We start from the raw sequence: 19,427 nt of genomic DNA on the forward strand, positions 1-19,427 counted from the left end.
ACAAATGCATTTATGCTTTATTTAATAGTATTTCATAAGTAATGTCTTTTTCAAGTGGTTTCATCCTTAATGACAACATGGACATGTACTTTTCATGGCAGTAATATGGAAGGGAGTTCTTCCAGAATGCTTTTTGACTATCCTGACTATATTGCAGCCTAGTTACCATCTGTCTAACATTTAGCTAGGTTTGAAGCTGCTTAGCTTTTCTAGCTAATCTAAGAACTGCTATCTAGCTGAGTTTTCCAAAATTTGTAACTCTTTTCCTCCTTTATGAATTTCAAGGCAGGACACACTGTTTTTCTCCATAAATACTCATCCCACTCAGATCTATATAAATGATCAAGACTTCTGTTGCTCATGCTATGAAAAATAAAGAGAACTCTCTAGGGACTGCAATGCAAGATTAATATAGATACAATATCTGCTTTAACAGCAGAATACATGAGCTCAGGGTAGCAAAACCAGCACAGGCAGACTGAATAATTAACAAGCTATGAATCCTTAATTGTTCCTTTAAAATATATATTAACTTGGAACTTATCTATTATGTGTCTGAAGTTAACTAATTGCAAATTTATCATTTTATTTGCATGTGTTCAGTAGAAAGCCCTTTGAAGCTGAAATAAAGGAAATGTGTGCCTCTAGGGTTGAATCAGACCCTCCTCTAAGTACTTCAGTTATGAGGTAACCGCACCTGTGAGTGAACAGTGACTGGAAAAAATAGGTATCCCTGCTGCCACCAGCCTTTCACTATAAAGCAGTTTCTCCTTTCCATAGCAGGAAAGGATTGAAAAGGAAATCTTCCCCCCACCCAGGTTTTGGCTAAACACCAAAGGGGAAACCAAACAAAAAAAATGGATAGTTAGTAGCTTAGCCAAGCTGAGGCACATGCTAAAAGGCAATTGGTTCATTCTAGGATTTGAACAAAAAACTTTATTAAAGGAACCTAAACAGTGGTGTATTAACCATTAAGCAGACTAAGCACGTGCTTAGGGCACCAGGCCCAAAGGGGGCACCACAAAAACTTTTATGTAGCCTATGCTTGGCTTCATTTGTACCATATGTACAAAGGAGGGGGACACCAAAATTTGTCAGTGCTTAGGGCACCAGTGAGCCTTAATCCGCCACTGTACCTAAAGAAAATAGGGTTCTTCATACAACACACAGGGTAAAATGATAAGATAAAATAAAATAAAAAATCTTCACACAATTCTAACCAAAACCAAACCTCTCAATTTCTAAGGAGGTCACTCCTTCATCCCAGACACCAGCCAATTCTCTCACAAATGCCATACCGATACTTTCCATCCAACCTTGGCAGAACCTCCTTCTTTTCCCTTATTGATTCTCAGGAGTCAGATGATTCTCTCTGGGCGCAGCAGGTGGGCCTGTGATTGGCCAGTTGTGTCCTATTACAATAGCTTATAATAAACAAATGTAAATGCTCATTATACTGAGATAAAATAAAGAAAGATAAAAAGCTATCAGAAAGAAAGTGACCGAAACATCTAGTCATACCAAATGGATTAGGAAAATATGCAAGACCTATTCATTTTTTAAAAATATGTTTCTAATGAAAAAATCTATAAGTTTTCTTTGTACAAAAGTACTCAGCATTTCTTCTTTTGGAACAAATGTCTAGGCTTGAGTTTTCTTTTTTGGGATTATAAAATATTTGTTATTACTTTAACTGTCAATAAGGTAAAGGTTCCCCCACACATGCGTGCTAGTTGTTTCTGGCTCTAGGGGGCAGTGCTCATCTCCGTTACAAAGCTGAAGAGCCAGCCCTGTCCAAAGACATCACCATGGTCATGTGGCCGGCATGACTAAATGACGAAGACGCATGGAGCGCTGTTACCTTCCCACCAAAGTGGTCCCTATTTTTCTATTTGCATTTTTATGTGCTTTTGAACTGCTAATTGGCAGAAGCTGGGACAAGTAACAGGAGCTCACTCCATTACACGGTGCTAGGGATTCAAACCGCTGAACTGCCAACCTTCTGATTGACAAGCTCAGCGTCTTAGCCACTGAGCCACTGCGTTCCTCTGTCAACATTATACATGAAATATTAATTGACCATATCACTGTTCACTGTTTTATTTTTATATAGTATTAATAATGTTTACACTTATTGCATACTGCTGCTAAACATTACATTGAACTATTTAAAAACATTTAGAAAATAAAACCATAAAACTATATAAACATGAAATATAATCCATATAATTGGCAGCTATTCCAAATTCAAAGACATAGATTTTAAAATAGAGAATCTTCCTCCTCCAACAGACTACCTCAAAGCATGCCTGAGCTTTATCAGGTTCAAATAAGATTGTTCCGGGAAAACAATTTTGAGAAGATTGTTCCATAACTGAGATAATTGTAGCCATGAAACTTGCTATACTTGCTATAAGTCAAATTGCATCTGTATGTATATATTGTAATACCACAAAATGTTTGCATCCAACATTATAGGAGGTACCGTATTTGCCGGCGTATAAGACGACTTTTTTGCCCCGAAAAACATGCCTCCAAGTGGGGGTCGCTTATACGCCGGTATATCCACTGCCGGCTTTCAGATGCTTGTTGGACGCAGCGAAGCGCCTCTGGCTTCCTGGATCCCCTGCGTCGCTTCCGCTTCATCCCGCTCGCCTCGCTCCGCCCGAGGCTGCAGCCTTCCTGCTCTTCCCACGGCCCCTGGCACTCCGCCCTGCCGCTGCAGCCCCGGGATTTCTGGAGGACGTTTCCGGTGGTGGTGGGGGTCGTCTTATACGCCGGGTCGTCTTATACGCCGGCAAATACGGTATATATTATATATTATACAATATATATACAAAGGACAAAGATACAAGCAAATTGAAGGAGCCCCTATGGGATCACCACTGTCACCCCTCATTGCAAACCTGTTCATGGAAGAATTCGAATCCAGAGCCCTGGCTAATGCCACCCACAAACCCAAACTATGGTTAAGATACATCGATGACACATTTGTGATTTGGCCCCATGGAAAAGAAAACCTAAACAATTTCCTAACACATCTAAACAGCACACCCCCCAAAATCAAGTTCACCATGGAAACGGAAACAAACAACTACCATTCCTAGATGTACTAATCTACAAAAAAACAGATGGCATACTAGGACACACCATATACCAGAAGAAAACACACACCAACCGCTACCTCAACGCCCAATCCCACCACCACCCAGCACAGGTAAACTCCGTGGCCAAAACACTAATTGCTAGAAACAAACGCCTGGCAGACAAGACACACATAAAGACTGAACTATGCACCCTGACTAAAGTACTGACAGCCAATGGCTTCCACAAAAGCAAAATCACCGGCTTGATCCACAAAAATACACTGAGACATAATGGAGACCTAGAAGATGAACAGACCTATGGAACAGCTGTCCTGCCCTACATAAGAGGTACTACAGACAAAATCAGTAAGATACTACACAGGCATCACATCAAGACTGCCTTCAAAACAGACAGAAAAATAGCAGCCATCCTTAGAAACCCCAAAGATAAAATTGACCTGGAAAACCAAGGCATATATGAAGTCCCCTGTGCATCATGCCCGGCCACATACATTGGACAGACCAATAGAAGAATAAGTACCTACCTGGATGAACACAAAAATGCAGTAAAAAAGCTGGAACACACTTCCTCACTAGTCCAACACATGAAAGCCATAGGTCATAGCATCAACTTCAATGGCACCAAAACCCTAGCCACTATAGAAAACCCCAGCCACAGAATTATCAGAGAAGCCATAGAGATTGAAAAAAGACCTGAAAGCATGAATAGAAGAGATGATTCCACCAGACTGTCAATTATTTGGAAGCCTGCACTCACAAACAAAAAAATCTCCACACCACTAGCCAGGCAAACACCTGGGCACAAACAGACTCCCCCTGATACCTCCAGCTCAAACACACCCCAACCAGGCACCCAGATGAAACCTAGCTTCCTAACAATTGATAGCCGTCCATTTACTCGGAGCCAAGCTGCACTAAAAGCCTCCAATACAGGAACACAATGTTGCCAGCCAATCAAGACACAAAAAAAGCCACAAAACAGACAGAAGATATTAGAAACACCAATCAAGCAGAACACAGCAAACTCCAAGACCAATAAACACAGACCAAGACTCCCAACCAATCAGGATGAAGAAAAAAACATTCTGGCACAGCAGTAGGCTAGCCCCAAATTTAAAACTGAAACAACTGTAAAAGTCTGACTCACAGACGAACACAACCAGAAGCCTGATGATGGCAGATGAGATTCTGCCGAAATGTTGCTACAACTTTAAAAGCACAACTATAATGACGTGGGAAAATACCCGAACAAAGCTGAATACCATACATACGTACGTACGTACGTATTATACATTATATATTTACATTATATATATATATATATATTATACATTATAGGGGGCGTGCATAAGCACACCAATCGTGCCTACCATCCCTGTCCTATTGTTTTTTTATTTTTCTTATAAGTATCTATCTCATGTATTCAAAACTACATTTATTCTTATACCTGTATCTTGTAAGCGATTTACAAATAAAAAAAAATGTAAAAAAAAATGTAAATTATTTATTTCAAATAGTAAGGAGACCATGGATGTAGGGAAACATTTAAACAGATTCATCTGCCTGTGATATAACCCAAACCAGAAAAAGTGTTCCGAAACAGAACCAGAGGTTGTAGTTAAGGTGCGAGGATAGTAACAGGGGGACTGTGACTTCTAATACTGCCTTAGGCATGAAAGCTAGCTGGGTTTTTTTCTCAGCCCAACTCACCTCATAGGTTGCTATTGTATGAAAAATAGGAGGAGGTAAGAGTATTACCTATGTTTAGTACCTGGAGTTATTTACAGGTGGAATATAAATAAACCTAAATAAAACAAAAACAGCAGCTCTTCAAACTTTTTTTTGCTGATGCTGCTCATTAAAATAGTCTGTAATTGGATTCTTAATAGTTATTTTATAAATCAGGTAGTCCTCAGACCACAATGGAGCCAAAAATTCATGTTGTTAAGTGAAAAATTTGTTGAGTGAGTTTTGCCCCATTTTACGACTTGTCTTGCCACTTTTGTTAAGTGAATTAGTGCAGTTGTTAAATTACCAACATGGTTGTTAAGTGAATCTGGTTTCCCCATTGACTTTGCTTGTCAAAAGATCACAAAAGGGGATCACATGAGGCCGGGACACTGCAACTGTCATAAATGCAAGTCAGTTGTCAAGTATACAAAACATAAATCACGTGACCATGGGGATGCTACAATGGTCGTAAGTGTGAAAAATAGTCATAAGTCACTTTTTTCAGTGCCGCTGTAACCTCAAATGGTCGCTAAATGAACTGTTGTAAGTAAAGGACTACCTGTATAAAAAAACACTCGTATGGGCAAATAACTTTGGTTATACAATATAGATAAATGGCAGAAACTGTGGGACAGGAACTATAAATTAACAATGTCAACTGTATACAAAGAAAATTTGTATAAGATGTTTTATAGATGGCATTTTGTGCCAGCCAGGTTGGCAAAGACGTTTAAAGATAAGTTGGCTAAATGCTGGAAGTGCCATCAGATACCTGGGTCATATTATCATATGCGGTGGACATGCTCAAAAGCAAAAAAAAAAATTGGACAAAAATACATACGTGGATGGAAAAAATGATAAAACAGCATATTGATTTAAAGCCAGAAATATTCTTGTTGAGGATTTTACCCAAAAAATATAGTAAGGGGAATGCATATTTAATTATTCATATATTAACTTCAGCTAGAATTGTATTTGCATAAAATTGGAAAAGTGAAGAGATTCTCACAGATGAGAATGTGATTAGGAAAATATTAGAATGTGCAGAAATGAATAGATTAACGCTTGCAATTAGGGAGAAAGAACAAACTGAATATTATGAGGCATGGGACTTATTTTATCAATGGTTATATGACAAAAATGGAAGTTAGAAACAGGAAAACAAAAGAAAAAGATTAGTGAAATAAAGAAGATATGTTAAGAGAGTGAAGCAAATAGTATTATTTTATTATATTGAATATTATCATTTTAATATAGAATTCATGCTGATGTAATGAATATTGTTTTAAATTTTGATTATCATTTTACAAAGATATTTGTACCCAGTTGACAGTTTAATTGAAGATGGAATTATTATATTAAAAATAATATTTTGGCTAAGATCAAGTATGTAAAAAATAAAAAAATTATATGCAAGACAAAAAACACTCACTTCTATACTACAAATGCCACGGCCTTTTTGTGAACTACTGAACTGATGAAAGGATCATATTGGGAAGTCCTTCAGTTAAGAAACAAAAGTCCATATTCAGAAAGAAACTTACAATAAAAATCAATTAAGATTTAATGATAACTTCAGCTTTAATTGTTTAAGACAATGTTTATCCTCTCCATGCACTGCTCACTTTAAAGCTGTGTCACATAGCTTTCTGTGTCAAACCAGACAGAAGAGAAAATTAGAACATTACATCAACTCTGCAATGTAACTGATTAGCACTGTAACTGACTATTATAAAACTATAATTATATAAAAACTGACTGTTATAAAAGGATAAATGACAGAGGCAATACAGATGTACAACCACAATAGAATAACCCCTTATGTTCAGAACATCATTTTACAAAGAAAAGTTTCATCAATTTCACAGCTATTCTCAACTTCTCAGGTAAAAATCAATTTCTGCTCAAAAGATCTGCATATTCAGTTGATTTTTTCCCCTTTCTCTTCTATATTCCCAAAGTGGGATTTCCTCTCTTTCTTCTAGTTATAATTCTTCTCTACATTATTGAGTTACATCAGAAAAAAATATCCTATTATTGTCTTGCAGACATATGTAAGTTGTAAACAATGACTTTCTTGTTAAAGATTAACGATCTGAACACTAGCTTTCCAAAGCCTGAAAATTAAAACTTTTTCTCCAACTTTAATTAAAGAGAATTAGATTACATGTTCATAATAATGTGATGCTTTAAATATTCCAAAAAAAGGTTTATCAAAGGAACTATATTTGTGGATTTAAAAAGAAGAAAGGGAAAGAAGGGATTTATTCCCTTCTCTCTATGCTTCAAAGTTCTTCTAAGAAAGCCCTCAGTGACAAATTGCTTCATAGTTATGTGGAAAAGAAGGTACAGGAGAAAGCCAAAAGAATCAAACTCTCCACCCCAGGTTTTTAACCCTGGTAATCTATATCTCTGTATACTTGCCAATAATATAAATGACTATCTAATTCACACATCTGAAAGCTTTTAAAAACCTCAGAACATAAAAGATTTTTTTTTAAAGAAAGAGCATTAGTAATTTAAGTTCTCAAAGGCAAAAATGTGTTACTCATTTACTCAACACAGGATTCTCAATTTAAGAGGTTTTCTAAACTACCAGCCTTCCATTTCCCAAGACTACAACACACAATTGCATGAATGTATAATTCTATGTTGTCTTTACCTTTCTCTGTTAATATCCAAAGTGTCATAAGCAAGGTCACATCTACATTTTTGCTGGCCTGTTTTCAAAATTTCAGTATCATTGCCTCCCAGCTGGCCAAAGTTTGAGAATCCACAAAAGTGCAATCTGACTTTATACAGATTAATTAATGGAGTTCCCTTCATCCCTCCCACCCAAAAAAGAAAAACAGTGGTATCCCCATTCCTATTATGATATGTCTATATCTACATTTACATCTATCTATATATATTGGGTACATTTGTAGAACTGTGGGGGTGGGGGAGAAATAGCTTCCGAGAAACGGTGATGATAGAAAATCAGGCAAAACACAAGCCAACACTGATAGACTTAATCTCCATGGCCCAGCTAACACAACCATTCTGAGCAGCTGCAAATTATGCTAAGATGTCATAAAACCCAAATACCAAATCCCTTGTAAGTGGCAGCAAAATTTGCACTATTGTGCATTGAGGAAATCTTCCTGCGCAGTCTAAGCAGGGGAAGGGAATCAGAATATAGGAAGAATCACTATTAAAAAAAAACAAAAAACCAAAATTTCCATGAAGAAAACATTAAATCTGTACAACAGAGAGGGAAAGAAGTTTTATTGAATCTATCCTGATTTCAGGACAGGAATGAAATGCTAATGTTGTAGTTCACCGCCAGCCTGTGCAGACAGCAGCGGAATTGGACAGTGGGGAAGAAAGGGGACCAGTCAGGGAGTCTGGAGAGGACTCGGATGAGGGTCCTGCGTCTGATGCAGAGATGGGGCCAGGACCATCTGGGAGTTGGGTGCTGCCTCCGGAGCCTTTGGAATCTGGCAACAGCGTGGCAGAGGACCCAGGGGAGCCTGTTGCCAGTGTGTGCAGAGCTGCTAGAAGATGAGAGCAGCTGAAACAAAAGGGGTGACTTGGGAATAAAGCTGGAAGGTGATTGCCCCTCCCTGAAGGTATAAAGGACAGGAAAAGATGACAAAGCTTTTGCTGTAAGCAAATTCGTTCATTCGGTTCAGATTAATTCTTGAAGCTCTTTGTACTTCGGGTGGTTTTTTTTCTAGTTCATTGGACACTTCTGTTATTGACAGCACTTCACAGGAAAGAAAGGTGGGTGCTTATCTCGAGGGGCTGTTTGAGATTCATTACTGGCTGGGAATGAAAATTATTCCAAGCGTTGCAATAAAACAAGACTTGTTTTTAAAATCGTGTGTGCAATTACAGTCTCGGAAGCCTTGGTCAGAACAGTTAAGGATGCAAACCTTTGGTGGTGGTAGTGAAAAAAAATCAATTGTCAGGGCTGCCACAAAAGAGATTCCTACTTAGGTAGCACTGGCACCATTGTGAATTTCCAAAGGCAAAAAAACCCAAATTTTCATTATTTGGGAAAGTGCTGAGGGAGGGACAAAGGCACACCAGGTCTCGTATAGGATGGCTTCTGAAGACTGCCAGCAAGTTGAACATTAAGTGTTGTACCTTATGATTCTTGATGAATGTATCTTTTCTTTTATATATACTGAGATCATTTGCACCAAGACAAATTCCTTGTGTGTCCAATCACATTTGGCCAATAAAGTATTCTATTCTATTCTATTCTATTCTATTCTATTCTATTCTATTCTATTCTATTCTATTCTATTCTATTCTATCTGCTGACAAGCTAAAAGGAAATCGAATTCTTCCAATTATTAATTGTAGCTCCCAACAGCAGGCATCTAAAGTCTTGTTTGTATTTACAAAAGGACGGTTCTCTGACTTCCATTTCTCTTTGCAGCTCCCTAAATCTTTTCTGGAAGACATTTTTGGGAATACCGTCATATTTGAGGTGAGAGATTACAGCTTGAAGGAGCAAATGTAAATGCAGGGGAAAACTGGCATTCAGATCAGTTAGAACATTTTGGTGGGTTTCAAAAAATATCAAAACAGCTCCTGTTTCTGAAAGTGAGTTCTGTAATGTGGAACCAATTCAATAAAAATGGCCAATTTCTGCCAGACAGGTAGACTGGCAAGTATTTATGGAAGAAAAAGAAGATAAACCCACAGAATAGACTGTCAAAGCAAATGACTGATTATGATATTGGCTATATTATTACTAGAATCCATTGAAGAACATGCTGTGTTAAATCTGAAAAGACAATCATTTAAACATACCTATTTACACAGACACAAATGGAAAAGCCAGGATCAAGAAACAAGAGTATCATATTTAGAAGCATAAAGGCTAGACCCTTGAAACTTAGCACTGAAGTATAAAAAAAGGAATTCTCCCAAAATAAGAGCAAAGGGTTTTTACTGGCAAACATCCTGTTAAACTTTTAACTTCTTCTTAGAAGATGCTTAACTAATGGTTTTTCACTGTCATTTTAAAAAACAAACTACACTGGTCAAAAAAACAAAGGGAACACTTAAACAACACAATGTAATTCCAAGTCAATCATACTTCTGTGAACTCAAACTGTCCACTTAAGTAGCAACACTGATTGACAATCAATTTCTGCTGTTGTGCAAATGGAATGACAAAGGTGGAAAGCATAGGCAGTTAGCAGACATCCCCAATAAAGGGTGGTTCTGCAGGTGGAAAGCCACTTCTCAGTTCCTATGCTTTCTGGCTGATGGTTTGGTCACTTTTGAATGCTGGTGGTGCTTTCACTCTAGTGATAGGATGAGACTGAGTTTACAACCCACACAAGTGGCTCAGGTAGTGCAGCTCATCCAGGATGGCACATCAATGCAAACTGTGGCAAGAAGGTTTGCTGTGTCTGTCAGCGTAGTGTCCAGAGCATGGAGGCACTACCAGGAGACAGGCCAGTACATCAGGAGACGTGGAGGAGGCTGTAGGACGGCAACAACCCAGCATCAGGACCGCTACCTCCGCCTTTGTGCAAGGAGGGACAGGAGGAGCACTGCCAGAGCCCTGCAAAATGACCTCCAGAGGGCCACAAATGTGCACGTGGCTGCTCAAACGGTCAGAAACAGACTCCATGAGGGTGGTATGAGGGCCCAACGTCCACAGGTAGGGGTTGTGCTTACAGTCCAACACCATACAGGACGTTTGGCAATTGCCAGAGAACACCAAGATTGGCAAATTCACCACTGGCGCCCTGTGCTCTTCACAGATGAAAGCAGGTTCACACTGAGCACATGTGACAGACATGACAGGGTCTGGAGATGCCGTGGAGAATGTTCTGCTGCCTGCCCCTATCCTCCAGCATGACCGGTTTGGCAGTGGGTCAGTAATGGTGTGGGGTGGCATTTCTTTAGGGGGCCGCACAGCCCCTCCATGTGCTCGCCAGAAGTAGCCTGACTGCCATTAGGTACCAAGATGAGATCCTCAGACCCCTTGTGAGACCATATGCTGGTGCGGTTGGCCCTGGGTTCTTCCTAATGCAAGACAATGCTAGACCTCATGTGGCTGGAGTGTGTCAGCAGTTCCTGCAAGACGAAGGCATTGATGCTATGGACTGGCCCGCCCGTTCCCCAGACCTGAATCCAATTGAGCACATCTGGGACATCATGTCTCGCTCCATCCACCAATGCCACGTTGCACCACAGACTGTCCAGGAGTTGGGGGATGCTTTAGTCCAGGTGTGGGAGGAGATCCCTCAGGAGACCATCTGCCACCTCATCAGGAGCATGCCCAGATGTTGTAGGGAGGTCATACAGGCACATGGAGGCCACACACACTACTGAGCCTCATTTTGACTTGTTTGAAGGACATTACATCAAGGTTGGATCAGCCTGTAGTGTTTTTTTCCACTTTAATTTTGAGTGTAACTCCAAATCCAGACCTCCATGGGTTGCTAAATTTGATTTCCATTGATAATTTTTGTGTGAGTTTGTTGTCAGCACATTCAACTATGTAATGAACAAAGTATTTAATAAGAACATTTCATTCATTCAGATCTAGGATGTCTTATTTTTGTGTTCCCTTTATTTTTTTGAGCAGTGTATATTTGCCTTTCCTTTCTCTTTGCCTTTCCTTCCCCTCCTTGGGAAATAGGAGAGAAATTTTAAAATCAGAATGGTTAGCATTCAGATTAATCTTTAGGTACCTGAAACACTGGCCTACCTTGGATGAATTATATGTCTTTCAACTCCATTTACTTTTAGAAACCACTTAAGGCAGCACACATACAAAATTGTCCTTTATTTATCAGATTTTTATTCTGTCTTTATTAACCAGAAGAATTTTGATAAGAAGCTGAGTTTTGAGCATGGAACATTTTTTCTGCTATGGGTCTGTGACGCAAATGAAGATAAATATAATTACAAGCCTGTATTAAAACAGAAGTTCCAAATTTGTTTGAATGCCAACAACAAAAGCATCAGCTTTATAGAGAGAACAATGGGGTCATTTCAATTGTTGGCATACAGGTGATAGGAAAAGGGGAAAAGCTGCTGCTGTCCAAAAAATGGCAAACAATAAGGGAGACATTCCTACTAGGAAATTTTTGTGAGGAAAAAAAGGGTTAATTAGGAAGAAATCTAAATTAGCAAGAAATCTACTTCATAATCACAGAACCATTTTTTCCCTATATGTAATGAAATCTGAGGTTTGGAATGAGACAGCATCTGAAAGGACAATTCAATTAAGTAATCTGCAGAATTTTAGAAGTACTTCTAGGGGGGACTTTTGGATGGAAATCTAAATTACTAATGGGAAACCAGAATGAGACATACCAATGTAAACCCAAAGAAGCAAAATAATTACTAGGGCCAATAAAAAGGCTAAAACTTCTTTGAATGTGTACCTATGAACTGGCAGTCTCAGGTGACCTAGCATTCCTTCTAGCATCTAAAGATTTAACGCTTCTAAGGTGATTATTGGGTGTGGAGAAAGTAGATTTAGCCATGCCAGGGAGTTCATTAGGCATTTTAAAATGTGATTGTGGGAACCTTCAGAAAGAGGCTGCTCAGACTGGTCAAAGAATGCACATTGGACACAAATTAGTCATGTATAAGTGAGGGTCCTTGTCACATTCTCCTCTACCCTAGGATGATTTCTACTACCGAAAGTTGAGCCTATTTCTTAAGAAAGCACTGGACTATGTCACTTACAGACAGTAAGAAAGATGACTATGATGGAAGTATGCAAAAATTGTTACCTAGGCAAAAGGGACTGATTTTTTTCTTGAGAAAAAATATAGTATTTGACAGTGGCTAAGGCAGACATCTTCCTAATTCACTTGAGTATTTAGATGGAAAAGGAGGTATACTATAGGCAGTTTTGCAACATTGTTACAGCCAATCTCTTGTTTTTAATTGTTGATTGGGAGCTGTCCAGAGTTCGATATAAGATGGGTGGCTATATAAATGTTTTAAATAAATAAATTCCTATCATAAATGCCCAAATGTTTAGAGCTTCAATGAAAAACTAACACCATCCAGATTTTTTTGTGTGCAAAATATGTCTATCAGAACTACAGGAACTACATAAAGGAATTTTTACAAATAAATATGATACTAGAAACTGTAGCTTTGTAAAAATGTTGGCTTTCCAAGTGGGTAGGCAGCTTGCCAAGGGCCAAGAGAGGCCACCTGCTTACTTTCCAAGTTCCTATAGGGGTAAATTGAGACTGACAAACCATTCCCTATAATTAAATGCATGATACTAGATGAAACTGCATGCTGTCTTTTCACTAGTCAACTTCTCAGTCTTTCTTGTATGTTAATGAGATTAAGCAGCTATGGGATCCAATTCTTTCTAACAAATTGAATCCAGAGTTCACTATAGTGAACAGGATCACTAATCTTGAAGACAGCTGCCTGACATTCCACTCATAATGTGATATAACACCTAATAAGTGTAGCAACTATGGAAGGCTATTGTCAAGCCAAAATTAAGAACTTGGTTTCTTATAAAAGCATTTCATAATTCCTCAATGGCTCCCTCCAAAGGTTAGAAACCCACCTGCTCACAGAAATTTGAAGCTTGACATCTAGTTTCAAAGACTAAAAACCTTTCCGGCACAAATATAGGAAATAATTAGGGTGAAACTGTGACAAATGTATTACAGGGATGAGGTGGGATGGAGGGAGCCTACAGAGAATCCAGATAAACAGATCATTGAATTTATCATTGTTTGTATCAGAAATCTCAATGCTTGAAACAGTACAGACTTTATGTTATAAATTGGAGCAGGACATGTAAATAAATGTTATGTTAAGAAAATACATGTGCCAACCTTTTCAGCATAAAAGTAATTTAATATTCTTACCACATGAAAAATGATCACTATGGAGTAATGTAGCTGTCAAAGCTCAAGTCGTATTTTATTAAAAAAAAAAAACTTGTTTATGTAAAACAGAACTCTTCTAAAAACACCACAGTAATAAGGGGAAAAAAATCATTTCTCTCTGACTCTCCTTCCCAATGTTTCCACCATACTTGAAACAGAAAGATGATGTTCACGCCATGGACAAAGAAGTGAAAACCAGGAATACCTGACATTTTTTTAGCAATGTGTACCCAGAGTACTTACACACTACATTAGTAATCAGCATGCTTGAAAATTAGGGCACAATGAGCATGACACTCTTTAGAGGGGAATAATCTGGGAAAATAATAACACAATGGTGGCTAACCTTTTGGGGCTCCTGTGCCAAAAACTGTGCACACACTTGCATGCTCGCACTCACGTGCCAGTATCCAGAAGGCAATGCACACACCCCACGTCCCCTATGCATGCATGCGCAATCCCCCCATCCCCCATACTACCCCCGCCGCCCCCTTACTTCCACTGCGCCTCACAGCTGGTTTCCGAAAAAAACAGAAGTGATGAAACAGGGCTAGATTTCGGCCTACAAAGCTTGTAGAAGGCTGCAGAAGCCGTCCCCAAGCCTTTGGGAGGCCAAAAAAGGCCTCAAACCGGCCAAAAATCAGCGGTGAGGTGCGCACATGCACAATGAGGTAAGTCTGCCTATAGCTTGCATGCCAGCACAAATGGCTCTGCGTGCCACAGGTTCGCCACCACAGACTTAACAAATATCAAGAGTCCTGCTATATCAGACTAAAGACTTATTTTAGCAGGCTGTTTTCCTCACTGGCCAATGAATGGTTGTGGGAAGCCTAAAAACAGGCTAAGCTGCCCAAAGTTATTTGGAACTACTGTTCTTCAGGAAGTGATATCCAAAGACATGTTACCTCCTGGAGATGATGTAGATCAGAACTGAAGACCACTGCTTTCTTCTCCCTTGATTTCTCTACCCACCCCTTACCATCAATATAAAAAAGAAACTATTTCTAATTCTGCAAGATAGGACAATTGATCATATTCCCCTTCCTCACATAACTGAGTAAACTATCATCCTGCATGACGATTAAAAATTACTTGAACTATCCATACATATTCAGGCATTTACCCCTTTGAAAGAGTGCCCTGTTGCCTAAATTTTAGATTTAGCAATGTGTAGGCTACATCCCCGAGTGGACCCCAAACTATATTCATAATGTGTCACAATGGGAAGTAAACATATTAAAAGAAGTAAACTATAATTACATTTCAACGTAACTTAAAATAAATGAGGGGTTTTTTTTTGACTTACGGTACCTAATTCTCACTTCTAATCCTATTGCTGTTTGATCTACAACACATTTCACCAGAGGAATTTTTAGTAGAGTGGAGCTTTTCTATGAAAGAAATTCAAACTCTAACCAATTTACTTGGATGGCTTGATTGGATGTATTTTATGTGATTTTCTTCAATATCTATTAAATTGTGTAAAACTTACAAAGGAAATCAATCTGTAGTGTATTCATGTAAATTTTGTTCTGGTTGCAGAAGAAAGGAAGCTGAATTTCTCCTAGCCAACCTTAAGCCCCTCAAGTTACGATCTGTAATTTATCTTAAGGATAATTAACGTTTAGAGTACTATGTGTTCATAGATGCGGTAAGATTATATTAAACTATTTGGTTCACAACTTGCATTCTTACCTAACATGACACAAAGGATTTTAATAAACTGTCGATGTTTTCTCTGTGGACTCCCCACACGCTAAAAAGAAAAGATCAAAATCAAGTAGGGAGGGGGATTGCTCAGTTTTGTTTGTTGTTATTGTTTTCAAAGACTAACCTTAGCACGATTAAATTACAAATATGACAAATATGATAAATATGGTACTGAAATGAAATATAGAAGGCTCTTCCTGCCCTAAAAAATACACCTATTTTTGTACACCATAAAACTGTCTATCTCGTACAGGAACTTTTAGAGTCTGTCTATCTCTGCTCTCAAGCCCAGCCACTTAAGGCATCTTCCACTATCTCTAATCCCTTACTATGTGCGATAAAGGTTAGAAAATATGTCAAGGTAAAAATGGGCACCCAAAAGGCTCACTCTAACTTAGTCAGAAGAAGAGGACTTGGATTTCACTTTAGGTAGAAAAATGAGTTGGATCAACACTGAACTGAATTTCATTTTAAACTGATGGCTGGATAAATCTGTAGTGAGAAATAGTTCATACACTGGTCAACAATGTTGCTTCAATCAGAATAGAAACTAAGAATGGCACAGGTAATCCTCGACTTTTGTCTACAATTGAGCCCAACATTTCTGCTACTAGACGAGACAGTTGTTAAGTGAGTTTTGCTCATTTGTTGACCTTTCCTACGACAGCTGTTAAGCGAATCACTTTAATTATTAAGTTAGTAACACGGTTGTTAAGTGGCTTCCCTGTTGATTTTGCTTGTCAGAAGGTTCCAAAAGGTGATCACATGAATAGTGCAACTGTCATAAATACAATCCAGTTGCCGAGCATCCGAATTTTGTTCATGTGACCATGGGGACGTTGCAATGGTCATAAATGGGAAAAAATGATCAGAAGTCGCTTTTTCAGGGCTGTTATAACTTTGAACGGTCAATAAATGGTTGTAATTCAAGGACTACCTGTAGGTGATGAGAAGGAGTCCACATGATCACTTCACTAGCAAGCAAGCAAGAAAAATGCTATGGGGTGGATTCTTCCTATTCATGTCTATTTTACCTGAGTAATAGTTTTGGCACAGTTCAATATCCAATATTCAATATTAGTGCACTTCATATGGAAGTGCACTAACCCATCCACAAACAACTGTCTTTAACTACAAGGAGTACCAGGCAACTCAAGGAAAGGAGAAAAAGAACATATATTATCAAGTGGGACTTTAAGTCAGAGAAGGCATAATCAATACACACATGGCATCTAAGTTTGGAATCAGATTTTGTCACAATGGATGCTTTGAAAAACCTTCTTCTAGGAGATTGTGTGAATATGTCAAATATTTCTCTGAACACCTTAAATCAGGATCCAATCTAGGTCAGTCACCGGGACCAGAGGTTTTGTCTGAGCTTTCGGACTAGTGCTGGAGCCCATCTTCAGGGAATTTATGAGTGACAGCAGCAAGAATTATTTTATTCCGTATAAAATTTAGAAGTGATGAAAGACAGTATCTTTCAGGACACTTTGTACTGATACAATCATTTTACATTTGTTTGCCCATAAATTACATTGAAATTTTAATATTTGAACCAAAAATATCTAAAATTGTATTTGCTAAAAAGGATAGATGAGTATTCATACCTGAGGAACTGACAGGAAATTTACATCTCAAAATCGTCATCTAAACCTGTTGTGGCCCCAATTCCCGAGCCTGTCAGAGGAAGAGGACCTGGAAGATGAGGAGGAACTGGGAATGCCTTCCTCCCCAGGACCTTCCTCTCTGGCAATGCCTTCCTCCCCAGGACCTTCCTCCCTGGTAATGCCTCAGGTTCCATCAGACAACCGAGAGGAACAGCCTGAGATTAATCAGGAGGAAGGCATATCGGAGCAGCCCCTGACAGGGAGTAAAGAGGAAGAGTGTTGGCTCGATCCTAAGCAGCGTCGTAGGGAGAAACGTGAGCAGCAACTTAGGAGGCGTGGGAGGGTCAGAGAGTGAGCTGAGTCATTGAGCCACATCCCACAGGGGATAAAAGTGGGTGTGTTTTCTCCTGAAACTTTGTACGGGACAAAGTTTAACCTTACTTCAGATTTTCTTCGTGAATGACTATTTTTGTGGACTGCCTTGTGATTTTCTGTGAGTAGAACTTTATCAGTTCGGACTTGGCAGGCAGGACATGTGGGAATGCCAAGAATATTATCAGTTCCAAAGAATTAACTCTGTGAAGTCCGAGCCAGCTTGCCTGCCTGTGTTGGTATGAGTTTGTACTCTTTCATATTTTGGGAAAGAGGAAAGGCGAGACAGAACATAAACCTATAAGGTTGCATGCAAAATTTTACGCAAAAACAAGCACACAGGAAAGAATAAAAACAACTGTTTGTTACAGAACATTTGTATTCTGTACACGTACACGCATACACACACACAGGGAGCATGTACACAGATACAAAACTTACCTTGGGTGAACAGGCAGTACACTTGTCAAACGCCAGACTGACAGGAAGAACATTATCAAATCTTGATAAAAAACCTCGGATCTGTCAAGACAAGGGAAGTATAGCAGCATTTTGAAATCAGTAGTATTGCCCTGGCTAAATTTCTCAGGTCTCATGTTATTCAGAAAATGCAGGCAACATGTACACATCTGACGATGAAAGAAGGCCTTTTCTACAGAAACTGAGGGCATGGTTATTCAGGCCAGATGATTTCTCTGAAGACAGACACACAGCACCACCTGGAGTATAAACCTCTTGCAGAAAGGGACTGAAAGAGCAGTAAGGGAAAATGCTGCTACTATGTTAACCACATGGTTAATTTTCAGAGAAAAAGGAAGCTTACTTTCCTGCTGTTCAAAAGGTAGCCAATTCTGAAAGTTACAGAACTATCATTATTACATTATTTATTGATTGGGCCATATCAAAATGCAGAGTTCCAGAAACAAATTATTACTAAAATTTGATAAAAAGCTATTTAAAATGGAATTGGATAAAATACAATTTAAAATGAAATTGCAATAAAATATGATATAAAATGAAATTGGAATAGAATACAGAACTATTTGCAGTTGCAGGTCCTCCAATTTAATTTGGTAATATAATTTTATTGTCCAATAAGGGATTCCATCTTTTTATTCCAGTCTGAATGGGTAAAATAGCAGCTTCTATCAAGCCAATCCTTTTTCCTTGGTAGCCACATGAGGCAGGGGAGTGTCAAAAAGTGGTCATAAATATGTGATCCAAGCTCTGCTGCCCCCTTTATATGTAGGGGGCTAGCAAAAAAAGAGTTTGGGGTTTGATCATATGGTTGTGATCACTATCTCAATTTTTTATGGTTTGACTTCTGTATATCTTTCAACTTTATTCTTACTTCCCCTATAAACTATGAAGACTCATTAATTCTATACAGCATTTCTACAGCATTTCTCTGAGCTAGTGCCAGTGGTGGTATTCTACCAGTTCGGCCCGCTTCTGCCGAGCCAGTAGCGGCGATGAGCAGCGGACACCAAACCGGTTCTCTCCAACACTCTGCTGTTGGGCCACCTGCCCACCCAAGCTCCCCTACTAACCTTTATGTCCTGCTTTTGAAATGCAACTGCTTTGCACGGCAAGTAGATTGCCGTGTGGCAGCTGCTGAAGCAACAGGGAGAGTGCAGGATTTCAGGAGGTGAGTTGGAAAGTCTCTGCTCCTGCGCAAAGTACGCGTTTGCACACACATACTGTTGAAGTAATTCCCCATTAGGAGAATGAGCGTGTACAGGGAGACATAGTGAGAGTAGGGAAGAACAACACACACACAGCACACAGATACACTGTACAGTAAATGTAGGTTTTTACTTCCAATAAACGTTTAAGCACAGTCCAAACAAGCAATCCAAGTCATTCACAGGTAAGGCAGTCAGTGTTCAGTTCAGGGATAATCCAAATATCAAAGTCCAGTATCAAAAAACAGTTCAGTAACAGACTTACATCAACAATCAGTAACAGTTATCAGGAGGAAAGGCAAAACTCTCCAACAGAAG

The 19,427-nt window shown here is 39.0% G+C and overlaps 1 protein-coding gene across 2 annotated transcripts in view; it reads right to left on the minus strand.

The window, feature by feature from the left end:
* The window catches only part of ATG7 (autophagy related 7), a 105,218-nt gene that overhangs the window by 54,177 nt on the left and 31,614 nt on the right, over window positions 1-19,427 (minus strand). For both annotated transcript variants that reach the window (XM_026680560.2, XM_026680561.2), the window contains exon 16: window positions 17,866-17,946. In XM_026680560.2, coding sequence (XP_026536345.2) covers window positions 17,866-17,946 — 81 coding nt within the window. The remainder of the gene's footprint in view (window positions 1-17,865; window positions 17,947-19,427) is intronic.

Source organism: Notechis scutatus, chromosome 2 (genome assembly GCF_049901735.1).
Source record: "Notechis scutatus isolate UNSWTSFEM ecotype Mainland chromosome 2, rNotScu1.2, whole genome shotgun sequence".
Taxonomy (NCBI): domain Eukaryota; kingdom Metazoa; phylum Chordata; class Lepidosauria; order Squamata; family Elapidae; genus Notechis; species Notechis scutatus.